General features: G+C 35.1%; 1 protein-coding gene across 1 annotated transcript in view; it reads left to right on the top strand.

The window, feature by feature from the left end:
• The window catches only part of CGNL1 (cingulin like 1), a 43,847-nt gene extending 35,440 nt beyond the window's left edge, over positions 1–8,407 (top strand). The window contains exons 14-18 of the mRNA XM_082488733.1: positions 3,360–3,443; positions 5,536–5,660; positions 6,214–6,322; positions 7,234–7,397; positions 7,975–8,407. Of these exons, the coding sequence (XP_082344859.1) occupies positions 3,360–3,443; positions 5,536–5,660; positions 6,214–6,322; positions 7,234–7,397; positions 7,975–8,113 (621 nt within the window). The 3' untranslated portion in view covers positions 8,114–8,407. The remainder of the gene's footprint in view (positions 1–3,359; positions 3,444–5,535; positions 5,661–6,213; positions 6,323–7,233; positions 7,398–7,974) is intronic.
• The last annotated feature ends 5,078 nt before the right edge of the window (positions 8,408–13,485 follow it).

The following is a 13,485-nucleotide window of genomic DNA, read 5'->3' as shown; positions in this document are numbered from 1 at the left end:
ATGGCCAACAAACACACACGCATAGAAAGCGAGAAGGCCTAGCTGCCCTTTGAGTCTAAAGTGAGCAGGGACAGGGCACATTTTCGTACATGATGTTTCCCCCCCACCATCCAAAGAAGGGAAATGAAGTACCTCTTGCTATTTTGTTTTTGCAAACATAGTTGAAAAATACTTGAAAAGATACCCTCATCAATTCTTGTATTCTGTGAAAATGCAGACATGAGTCTGTTGACTTCAGAGTTGTTTCCCATAAGTGTGAAAAAAGGACTAGTTAGTTTCCATGACAATTTTAGAATAAATACAGGATGATAAAATTGCATTGACTGCATCACACACTTCCTTTTGGTAAAGAGTTCCCAATGGATAGCTGTATACTTCCTCTTTAGCTGGCACCAGTTGTGGGAAGCAAACTAATGAAAATGTGGACATGAAGGTTGCTTTTCAGTTATGAAGGATCAAAGGGGTTTGTTTTGGCTTCAGCTTATTTGGTTGTTAAACATTGGGTTTTTTTGGTCACATACTTGAGAATTGTGTATGTAGGTGTATATATATTTATATAGGCACACATGTGTATATATATATATATTTTACATTTCCCTACTTAGGTATTAACAAGAAACATAGGCTGTGAACCTAGTGCAAGATGGTAAACAATGGTGATAGTATCTAAAATTTTAGAAATCAAATTGCTTTCACTAATAATGAACACAACAGCTGCTTCTAATCCTAAAGCTGGTGCAAAATGCTGCTATGTCTAATAAAGCTTTGTAAAATCTGATACAATTGCTTTTCTCAATTCTTTGTTGTTAGCATTCTTCAAATCCAGTTGTGATAAATGTTGCCTTAAGCTGCAGAAATAGTTTATTCTTTGAACATAATTAGAATATAGTAGATATATGAAGGGTAGAATGTGAAGCACAAAGCTCCGCATGGTGCGTACCCAGAGCACTTAACTGCTGTGAAATAAGTGAAAAGTTTGAGCACGTTTTGGCAAACAACTGCGTTTTTTTTCATTTGTGCATGTTAATTATGCATTTACTAATGAAAAGTGCAAGGAGATAAATGAAAACAGTTTCCACCTCGCCCAGCAAGAATTGTGTCCTGCTGCCCTTCTTTTTTTACAAGCTCTTGTATATATTTGCACGTAGCTTTCTGATCCTAATGCAATATAGTACTTTTTCTGTCTCCCACTGTTTTTCTGTGAGGCTGCTTTTACTGTGAGGTGTCCAACAACAGTAGCAGTCATCTTGGAAATATAATAATTGTCTTCTAAATAATTCTTTAATTTGAGATCTTGGGAAGGTTGCACAAATTTGTCACAGCCTTTGAGCACAGTAAGAGCATAGTAGAACTTTAGAGTGGCCCATTGAGCAAGCCCCTACATAAAACAAAACCCCTTTCTTCAGTTAACAGTTGCATTTTTAATTAGTCATTCATTTTGCTACAGATTTTGCTTGATTATTTTTTTTTTCTGTGTCTGTCTTCATGGCTAAAGCAATTACAGCTGAGTAAATTCTATGTAATCCCTCACATTATAACTTTTTTTTCATACATTTCATGAATAAATGCAGCTATTGTGTACAGGAGTGACTCTAATTTTTATATATAAAGTAACATTTTAATATATAAAATTCTATTTTAATATATAAAACAATCTTTTACTATCTAATGTATAACACTTTATTATTTTTAGGCTTCTGTGTGACAATGAGAGCTTTTAGGAAATTACCCAGCTGTTGAGAACACAGCTACGTGCTAACATTTGTAGTCCAGTAACTGCTATGACCTTAGCTTTCAGGAATGCCTTCTACTGCTCTGAAACCATACTGTGATATAACATATGCAACTGCATGCATTGCTACCATTATTTCTATTCATATCTTCGTTTCAAAGCTACAGAAAGAGTGTAAATTACTTCTTTTAAGCATGTGATTAGCTAGAAGTGTATCTTTTAATATTATAATGTGGTAAAAAGAAAAAAAGGCCTAAGGTAAAATTTCATGTGTTGTATGTGTTTAACCTTCACATTCTTAGCATTGCTTTTGGATTTTTTTTTAATGCAAGAATTCCCAATTGCTTTTGAAAGACCTTTAGTGAGATAAATCTGTAACTTAGAGCTATTTAACTGTTGGTGTGTTTATGCAAGTTCATATGTCACTGTTGTAAAGCAAGGAAGAATGCTGTGGCTTCTGAAACCTTTGTCGGTCTTTTTGCAGGTAAAGTAATTGGCATAGATGTTTGCTGTGTTCCCCAGGTGATACTCATCATAGTAAACATTATGCAGGGAGTAGCACAAATGCTGTGGTAATATTAGCTGTGCCTGCAAAGGCATTTGTAAAACCTTGAGGGCAGTCTCAGCAGAGTGAGAGGCAAGAAAAGTATTTGGGCACTGCAAACTTTTTCCTTTAGCCCCGAAGTTTCAGTAGCAGCTGTTAGGCAGTTTAGAGTTTCTCTTTGATCCTCAGAATTTTTTTTCCCAGTCAAGTCCAGTAGTGAGATAAAACAAACTAATTCTGTATTCTTATCATGATTCTGTATTGATCAGGTAGTTTTCTTACATATGGAGAATATATTTTCCTTTTGGTTATTGAATATGCAACTGAAATATTTACAGAAACTAGCAGAAGTTGTGTTTTAACAAAACAAATGAAAACCACCCCCTTCCCAAATCCAGAAGTCAATGCTCTCCTGGCATGACAGACATAAAATTGACTGGAGGAGGGGAAGGAATGTTCATATCCACTATGCCTCAGAGTCTGTTGAAAAAGAGCTTTTACTGTTCTCAGAGACATAGAAAACTGTAATTGTCTGTAGTTTCTCACTGAGTTCTGGCACTTCTCTGCAGTTACCAGTTTGGGTTTAATAAAGTGAAACTTCAAAGTAGACTAGTCAGCACCTTAAAAGTAAGATGCCATTTCAGAGCTTCAGACTTAAGTAGAAGGTAGACAACTTCAGACAACTGTAGAAGGTGTTTGCAGACTGATGTGATGTTCTGGAACTCAGTTCCCTGCCACATGATATGTCTTTCATGCAACATTTTAGAGTTCAGTTCCCTGCTACAGAATATATATAATGAACATCAGCAATACCTAGTCTGGCTGGAAAATGCGTATAATAAACACCGGGAATAACATGGGCTTCCTGAAGAGGAAAATTTTATCCAAGACTGTAATTGTAAACATCATCTGAAATCATGATTATGTATTGAGTTCTAAGAGCAAATTTTTTCTCATTAGGTAGGTATATGTACTTTATGTACATGTACGTATACATGCATATGTATACATACATACAGTATCATGTAGATAAATGTAGATTAAATCTTTTATTAACATTTCTGTCTTTTTTTTCTATAATAGATTGAACAAATGAGGACAGAGCTACTTCAGGAAAGAGCTGTAAAGCAAGATTTGGAGTGTGACAAAATTTCACTGGAAAGACAGGTAGCTGTGGCTGGCATATCATCACACTAGCAAGATAACAGGCTGGGTATCTGCTTTCATTAGGAAATTCAAATAAGCATTTAAGGAATACAGTATTTGGTAGCTGGCACTATCATAGAATAGTTTGGGTTGGAAAGGACCTTTAAAGGCCGTCTAGTCCAACCTTCCCCACCGTGAGCAGGGACGTCTTCAACTAGATCAGGTTGCTCAACGCCCTGTCCAACCTGACCTGGAATGTTTCCAGGGATGAGGTGTCTACCAACTCTCTGGGCAACCTGTTCCAGAGTTTCACCTCCCTCTTTGTAAAAACTTTCTTCCTTATATCTAGTCTAAATCTCCCCTCTTTTAGTTTAAAACTATTGCCCTATGTGCTGTCGCAACAGGCCCTGCTATCCCACCATAGTGTGCTCCTGGGAGTATGTGTTAGTAAGAATAGATTAAAAACCATGAGTATCTTAATATTGATAGTCAAAAGAAAATATTATAATCTTGAATTAAGCCTTCTCTTAGTATTTTTGCTGTCTGTACTCCCCGTTTTAGTTTGAGGTTTGTCATAGTTTATGTATTTCATATACTAAACACTCATACTATGCATATGTCTGTTTATATAATATAATACAACATTTCTGTTGTAGTGAATACAGGCATCTCTCTACCACACGAATTCTGTCTATACATTGGAGCATCAAAGACATTAAAAAAAGAAACGTGACAGTTGACATGGTACACTTGTTTCAGAACAAAACTGAGATATCAGTATAGAAACTTTTATAAAGCACATACACAGAAAAGACTGTGTAGAACATCAAGGACACTGTTATCTAATTTAGCTGTAAATCCTTTGACTGCTTTTGGAGGAGCTATTCCTCAAAGTCTTAACAGTACTTCAGGAACACTGTTGAATGTAGATCATAATTTCAAGCAGTTGTGATTTTAGTCATATACTTTCTTCTGTAGGAACAAAAAAGTGAAAAAATGAAACACCTCTGAAATAAAAGACACAGATTTGATAGGGAACTGCTAATCCCTGTTGTCTAGGAAGGAATATGGCTCATATGTTTCAATATCTGTGATGGAAAGTACATTAAAAATATTTTCTAGCTATCTGCAAGGTTTTATTCTGCAGCTCAGTGGTCTTAGAAAGCAAGATTACTATCATAGCCCCTAGCTGAGATCCAGAGGAAAGCTATCTTAGCAAGTCATAGTATTATGACAGTCTCAAGAACAAATTGTAATGGGAATTTAGAGAACATGTTTATACCAGATACTTAATTTGGGGCCTTAAATTATGTGAAATTAATCCTATCTTAATTGTTTGAGAAAAAAAAGAATGCCACCTACTGGTATATCCCATGTACATCCTTATGTTAGTTCTGACTTTCCTGTCATAGCTTTTTCAGTGTTTGAGATCTGAGGTCATAGTTTGAAGTTCTGTAACAAAGAGCGTTATTTTCTGTTCCTCTTGTAACTCTTCTCTTTTTTTGGTAACTTTATCTTTAGCTCCCTATTGAAAACCTAAATTACCTAGCCTCATAAAAATTAAAGTGTAAATCTGAGCAAAAAGTAGGCTTTTACAAATCATGTGGCTTGCAAAGTTTTTCGAACTATTTATGTAGTAGGAGTAGCATTGAGTAGTTAAGAAAGGGGGGGGGAAACCCACAGTAACAGCTTTGATAGAGCAAAAGCGATATTGGATGCAAGTAATTTCTTTGTCTACTTGTGGGTTACAGGGGAAGAATACAGAATTTGACAAAAGAACTGTGTGGAGAATAAGACAGATCCAGTGCTATTTGAAAAGTTTTGGCACAATAAAAAAATCCCATTGGAAGGGACTTGCAACCATCTGAAGTTCAAAGGTCCATTTAAGCCTAAAACTTTAACTCAAGCTTAACACTAAATACTTTTTAATAAAGTATAGTAATAGAAGATATGTTCGTAGTAAACAGTGAAATCTCACTGACTCTCTTTCTTTTCCAATATTTACTAAGTTAAAAATATCACCTTATGTTTGCCTGGAGAAATTTATTTTGTGTTAAGGTGGTATTTGTTAACGTGAGCGTGTATGTAGTAATCAAATATGTTCCAACTGTAGAACAAAGACTTGAAGAGCCGAATCCTTCACCTGGAGGGTTCTTACCGATCCAGTAAAGAGGGACTTGTTGCTCAAATGGAAGCAAGGATCACAGAGCTAGAAGAACGGCTTGAAAATGAAGAGAGGTGAAACTAGTTATGTTATGATCAAAACATGCATGTTTATGTTTATTAATATGGCTTTTTGCTAATATTAAGTCTCTAATATGATTAACTTTTTTCTTTTTTTTTTTTCTTCACAAGCACCAAATTAAAATGGTTACTGTTTCATACAGGTATTGCAAATTTTCTTTTGAATGAAAGCACACTAGAAGTTACCATATAATTTTAAAACTGGGCACATTGCTAGCATGGTTCCATACCTGATTATATTATAAATGTCTGATACCGGTAACAGACTTACAAATACTCACTGTAGTTTAACATTTCCATTTTCTTGTTCACTTCGTTGTTTAATCTTGGAGGACTGAATTTTTTCCTAAATGTTGCTCTGGATACAGAAGACATTGCCCTTGAACAAATTTCTTAATATATTGCATGGAATCAGTAAATCAAAGCAGGGCCTGTTAGTATTTATTTAATTGTTAGAAAATTGCTAAGGAATTATGACAGCAGGATTGGAAGTATTTCAGCTCCTTTTTTTTACAAGCTTGTCTTTTGTTTGTTTTGTTTTTTCTAGGGATAGAGCTAATTTCCAACTAAGTAACCGCAGACTTGAGAGAAAAGTGAAGGAATTAATGTTGCAAGTAGATGATGAACATCTCTCATTGACTGATCAAAAGGACCAGGTAGAGGGAAAGACTAACATGCAAATATCTGATATGAATCCTACTAGCATAAATCATCATTTATAAAAGATAGGAGAAGAATATAGGTAGAGAATGTTTACTCCATTATTTATGAACTCCCATTTAGTGAGATTTGTAGTTCCCATTGTCATTGTGTTCTTTTGTCTAGTACTAAATTGTTATTAATTTCTAAAATTATGAAAACAAAGCAATTATAGAAGCAATGCTATAATTATTTTAAGAAATAAAGCCAATAACATGGTGTATGATAAATCTATACACCAACTTATGATTCTATAAATACATAGGCTAACAAATAATAGATTCTGTTTTGCCACTATAAAATTTTGTTTAAAGAAGCTATTTGTTGTTAGATACAGGCTATAAGTATTAAGCATGTGTTGATATTCTGAAGAGCAATATGTTCTACTGTTCCCGTGGTCTTTGATTCCTTGCTTAAAACGTTGTTTGTTTCAGTACATGAGTCAAATAGTTAATATTCTGCCTAGAGATTGAACAGTATGTTTCAAATTGCAGATATTTGTTAAGGGAACAATATTCTAAAATCTTCTTGTTTTTTAAAATCTATTTTATAGTATCTGTCTGGTAAAGTTGCTTAACTTAGACACATTAATAGCTCCAGTCTTCCCTTATTGGCTCCTGCAATCACGTAATACTGTCTTACTCTTCCAAAGCTATGTTCACTTGTTGCTGTTTCTTCTTCTTAAAAAATTGTATCCCATCACTTTTGTCAGAGTCTAATGCTGACTTTTGAATATTTCTGAAGCACAGGATTACAGTGTCACTACACTGGCAAAGTTGTGTCTTTATTCTCCCTCTCATAGATGCTGGAAGAATAAAATTCCTTTATTAAAATAGTCCTCTAATCAGCTGACATGTAAATATTTCAGTTGAGTTTGCGTTTGAAAGCAATGAAACGTCAAGTTGAAGAAGCTGAAGAAGAAATAGACAGACTGGAAAGTGCTAAAAAGAAACTCCAGAGAGAACTGGAAGAGCAACTAGACATGAATGAACAATTGCAAGGACAGCTTAACACTGCAAAGAAGGAATTAAGGTAGGATAACTTGTTAGACCTTACAATTACATATCACACCACAGCTCACAACATTGATCTCTTGCTCCTTTAGTCTGTGAACTGAGGGCTTCCTCTAACAAACTTCAAGTTTGTCATAAGCAGACAGTTAAAGAAACAGACCTGTGAAACTCTTCCACGTTTTCTTTCTCTACAAATGTTCTCCACCTCTTTTCAGGGTACTCAAGGTGCTCAAACCTTCTTTCCGAGATCTGCCTGCTTAATCAAATCATTAAGGCAGGGAATAAAAAATGGAAAACCACTCTTCTCATTTGTAGTCATAAAAATTTTCTGCTAATGACTGAGAGGAACAGCTACCCTGTGAACATCTCAGTGTGCAAAGTTTACAGTTTCCCCTCACTGTAAGTTCAGTTAAAGGTGCTTGAAAATATGACTGATAGATGTTCATTCTCTTGCATAAACTACCCCTATTAAAGCAGAAGGTTCTTTGACAGGTAGGATTTACATTTTTAAAGGATGTCAATTTTGTAAGCTTTGCGTAAGTGTTCTGCATGTAGATAAGCAGTTTTAATAGCAGACACGTGTATTTTTGTTTTAGTAGACTGAAGAAGTCGCCAAGTAAAGTGTTGCCTGATTCTGATGATGATGACGATGATGATTTCAGCACGGATGGTGATAGTCTCTGTGAAGTACCTTCAGGAAATAACTTTTCAAAAGATGATGACATGAAAATCTAAATAAGTATTGAATCTGTGATTCCTTGAAAAGTACTGGAAGAATACTATAAATTATCAAGCAACCGGATATTCTAGAAGCCAAATGACGTAAAGGGATTTAAGAGTTGGGAATATAATGTTTCCATCCATACTGTGCCATTTTCTTATTTAGATCTCCTTTGTTTATGATAGAGGATTGCGTTATAAAACATGGATATAGATGTATAATTGCTACTGAAAACATGAGGATTTCACATTGGAAATGTGGTTTTGCTAAAATTATTTTTAAGTAAAAAGCTGTTTGAACGTAATTCAGAATTAGGTTGTAGTTACTAAAAGTTTTTCCCTAAAATTAAGGAAACCACAGAAGATTATTTAACAATTGTAAGTAGGGGGAAATGGTGTATAAAATGTAAATATTTTAAACCTGATCTTTTTATTGACTATTACTATTTTGTAAAGTTTCAAATATTATATGAATCAGCTTCATATGTAAAGTACTTAAATTTATATTGAACTCTATATTTGGGTTTTAACTAAGAAGAAAACAAATGAACGTGAATACTTTTTGTGCATTACAGGGAGCAGATTCACAGTTCCTGAGCCTGGAAGTACATTCCTATTTTAAAACGAGTGCAAGTTTTATTGTAGGTATTCTGTATATTAGAGATCAACTGTTAATCCTGCCTGTTGACTTTAAAAGGGCCATCATACCTGCAGGATGAGTGAGGCTTGCTTACAGCTTTCCTGTAAGCTTTATTTGGGAAGCTTTCTGGTTTTAGGAGGGAAGGGTGAGAATGAGGTCAGTTGCTACTTGGCATCTTTCATTTCCTGAAATGGACTCCATACTGCCAGGAGCAGATCATTATAAGCCTGCTCGTTTGAGGGCATAAGGACAGGCTTATCTTAAAGTCTCATAAGGAGTTCCAGTGAAATTACTTGTGGTCTCTGAATTAAGTACATGCTTAAATCTATTCTTTAATTGATCCCAAAATGTTATGCACCTAGCAAGAAATTGCACCAAGGAAACAGAAAGCACATAATCTGATATTTCTTTCTATCCTGTTCTTGAGCATCTATTTGTGATGTATTGCAATGTATTGTCATATATGCAGATATGTGTTAGTATTTCGGTTTACAGAAGTTTCCGCATTTTGGGTGATCCATCTGTTCAACAAACTTTGCAGGAAATTTAAAAGAAAAAAAATTGCAGATTTTATTTTAAAAGCATTTTCCATTTTCTTGCTAAAAATATTTGTTTGCCATTTATATTACACCAGACTGGTTTTGCTCCTTTGCAAATCTAGAATTCTAAGGTAAGGGCACTACTACATAATTTTGTTAATAAACCACAGCTAAGTCCTGTCTGATTATGAGTATTTGTCCCCAGTTATAGGTTAGCGAGCACTTCTTCACTGAATGGACCAAATAATTATGTAATTGCAAAAATAGATTAAACTGGAGTTGCTGGGAGCTTCCATTACTCCCACAAAGGCATCTGCTGAAGAGGAAAAATCTAACACTTCTGAAAGTGAGGCTGATAGACTTAGTTAAGGCAAAAGTCCTGACAATGGCAGTATCCATTTTCATATGATTACATGAAATGAAACTCCTACCTGCGGTATCAGAAATATATTCATGCATAGCAGATTACAGACTCTTTTGCCATGTAATTCCCTTCAACTTGATTTTGATGGTTTGAGATATATGGGAAATAATATGAACAGCATAGTTGTAATACTCTGTCTGTGAATTTTGTATATCTTTTCAAGAGTGTACGTCATATAATTTTTTTTGCAGTACTAGCTTTACTATTTTGACAACATAGAAACTGACTTTCCTCCAAGATCTGCACTATACTGTACTGACAATCATCACATAACCTGCTGTGATTTATTTTTTTGTTGTTTCATTTGCATGTTTATGTAGGCTTAACTTTAAACAACTGATTCCAATCTCCAGTACTCTGTCCTAATGTTCATAGATGATTATTATTTCAAACCACTGGAAGAAAATCACTTAATATTGCATCTACCTCCAGTTACACTAAACTGTAAAACAAAACAAAAACAAAACAAAAAAAAAAAAAAACAACCCCAAAACCCAAAAAACAACAACACTTAAAATAAATGGTCACTCAGCTCTTTCAGTTCTACTTTGTATGTGCACTTAGCTTAATATGACAATTGAATTTTATATGGAAGATGCTTGTATTTAAAATATAACAAGAAAATAATTATCTGGGAAATACTGATGATGTAAACAAGTTTCTGCATTTTCTTCTTTTTGGATAGCTACTTTCTTTGTAACTTGTAAAACCGGTGGCAAGTGTAAATATCTAGAAGACTTTTCTCATTTGAACTTATAATAAGTTAGAAGGAGGGGACTTATTGTTGTGGACTCTTAGTGGAGTGATCCTGCTTATTAGACCTCCCTTCCCCCCGCCTTCGTAAAAGGAACTAATCTTTAGTTTGTTCATTTAGACTTGGAAATGGCATTTGCTCATTAGAGTTCTCAAATGATATGACTAAAATCAAAGAAAATCTTAAGATGTTGAAAAGGGTATTTCAGCTCATTCACAAAACAGTTGGTAGCTCTGTTTCTTGATGCATGCTGGCTATGGTGAGGGTAGGGTCTAGGTCTTGATTGCCACAAAAACCCCACTGATAACAGTTTAAGCATGTCTGATTTGTGCAGTCCATCTCATGGCAGTTTTTGATCAAAACTCATCTTAAGGTTTAGTGTAGAAAAATTTTCCCAATGTTTCCGGGTCATCTATTTTTAAATTAATTTCAGAGAAGCTCTTGACCCATAAAAGCAAGGAATAGGGAGAATATGTGAAGAAGCATGGTTGTGAGACATTCAGTCCCAAGAAGTTTGTACAAAGAATGAAGTTTCTGGTGTATTACAGAGACATGACTTGAATTTGAGCTGTAGAGACTTTCAGTTTTCTTCAATGATATCATAAAATCTCATAAACAAACAGTCCCATGCTAGATCACTTTTGATATAAGCCTAACCTGATAACTTATATACTGGATGCTTCTCTCTCAGGGTAAGTAATCAATGATGAACAATGAACTTTTTGTCCTCTCTGGGACTAATGGCCTTTTATATCCCACTGAGATTTTGACCATTTTAATGTGGTGAGAGATTTCTATAAAAACAGTATTTCTTCCCATTAAAATCCTATTCTGCCTATCCGTGTTCTTCAAACAGCTGTGTAAGATTAATATTGCCATATTCAATTCCTGACAACTTGTGCCTTAAGAGGACTTAGATGGTTGTTTATAATTCCTGGTTTTGAGAATCAAATCCAAGTTCTGTTTTGAATGTTTTCACTAATCTGTTATGCTCTGGCAGATCCTCTTGGTTTCTTGAGCCTACTTTTGTAGATAGGAGAATACAAGTTCATTTCTACAAGAGTGTTCTGAAGTTTTTTAAATCGCTAACATTTGGCAAGTGCTCCAAGATCTTTCAATGGCAATTGCTATACAATGCAAAATATGTAAATTTAAAACCAAACGAACAAAATCCTCCTGTCCACCATAGACTCCTCATTCACTGACCAAGTAATAAAATTAAGGATATTCTTCACATATAATGGATTTTAATGCCCTTGAGTTTGGAAGGCATCTCTTTTCATAAAAGCATTAAGATCTTTCAGACATCATATGTCTTTTTAGTGCATAGAGAAGGAAAAAGGGAAAGCCGTCATCTTGCTGTCTGCTGTACCTGCTTCTCTGCCCTGCCCTTTGTTTAAGGAAAACCCTATATTACACAAATACTTTTTTTTATTGTTCAATCACCAGGCAGGTTTTTCCCCGACGATGTAATCTCTTGGCGATAAGACTATAACTTGCTGATTGATCTGCCTATTCCTCTGATTTATCCTCATTCTTCTCAAATTAATTCTTTCCTTTTTCCGTATTAATCTGTTCTGACTTATAGCTGATTTTCTAAACTATTCCAGAAGCCATGTGCATTCCTCATTTTTTACAGACCAGCTGTGTGCTTTGCTGAGTGAGCTACACCGTGCAATAGCTTCAGCTTTTAGTTTTTTTCTGGATCACACAGCATATTTCAGTAATTAAACATTGATGCTTTTAGCTTACAGGAGCATCCTATGCTATGAGTAGAGCTACACATTTCAGCTGCTTAATTTCTAACAACTGCAGTTATCAAGTAACACTGCAAAATGTTCGAAGACTTGGCTTTGAGCAACATTCTTTAGAGATTGCCAGGGTTTATAACACATTTAATTTGTTCTTTTTTATGTAAGGTGCTTATTAGGTGATATATTTAACCCTCTGACCCTACTATGTTATAGTGGGAATAATTTCATTATTTCAAAATTTGTTTGTGAGCGCTGGGCTATTGAGAAAAAGGTATAGAAATGAATAAAAGGGGTTTTTGTATTACAGGTTTTTCTTTTAACATGTAAGAAAAAGGAAAGACCTAATAAAAAGTGCAGTAGTGAATTGGGCTCACCTACCTCAGTAGAAGTGTGTTAGACCTTTAATGGTTAGTACCAGTGAATCTCATGTGAGGTTAGCAGAGACTGTATGTTTTGTATAAGGGAACATTTGATCTTTTCTCCACTTCTAATAACAATTCGCTGTTTTAATTGGATCCTGAAGCTTCATGTCATTAGCAGAACAGCAGGCAATAAAAAAAATTGCATCCTGGGCACAGGTGGATGATGAAAGTTTAAGCTCTCCACGTTGCCAATAGGAAAACTGTAGGAATATTTCTGTGTGAGTGCAGAGAAGGGACCCATTACAGGTGACTTGAGTTTTTCTGTGCTCACTGTGTACTTCTGCTTCTTCAGCAGGATGGGCTTTCTGAACAACACTTTATATATTAGGTTACAAAGCTATTTTCACTAGTTTCAAGCAGTCCTTTTACTTTGGTTGCATGCAGTCTGGCTAGGATGAAACCTACCAAGGGCATAATGTGAAGTAAGAGAAAATAAAGGCATCTTGTAAGAAAGACCAATGCAGGATCCAGTTCTGATTCATTTGATTTTGACCACCTCTTCACTCCTCTCAAAGAGCCTGGCTCTGAATGTTGCTTAAGCCATCTTAAACCTACAGATATCTAACTTGGGCTGGGATGGATTTTATTTCCAGGGAAAAGCTGTAAAGTTTCAAGATCAGGATGGTAGGGAACACATTGAAGTAGTGCTAGGAAATGCCTATTTCCTGGATGCATTTGCAGCAAAGATTCTCAAGAGAGTCCAGCTGAGACAAATGATAGTGCTGAAAAAGGAACAGTATATGTTTCTGATATTTCTGTGGATGCAGTGTTAATGGAGACTGATTAGCTGCATACCCCTGTGCAGCACAGGTAGTTCTGTTCAGTAAAAATGCTTTCAGCATCTTCAAATCTTG

This window comes from Vanellus vanellus (genome assembly GCF_965231255.1).
Source record: "Vanellus vanellus genome assembly, chromosome: 11".
Taxonomy (NCBI): domain Eukaryota; kingdom Metazoa; phylum Chordata; class Aves; order Charadriiformes; family Charadriidae; genus Vanellus; species Vanellus vanellus.
The sequence above is the reverse complement of the archived record's forward strand: the minus strand, read 5'-3'. Positions and strand labels throughout refer to the sequence as shown.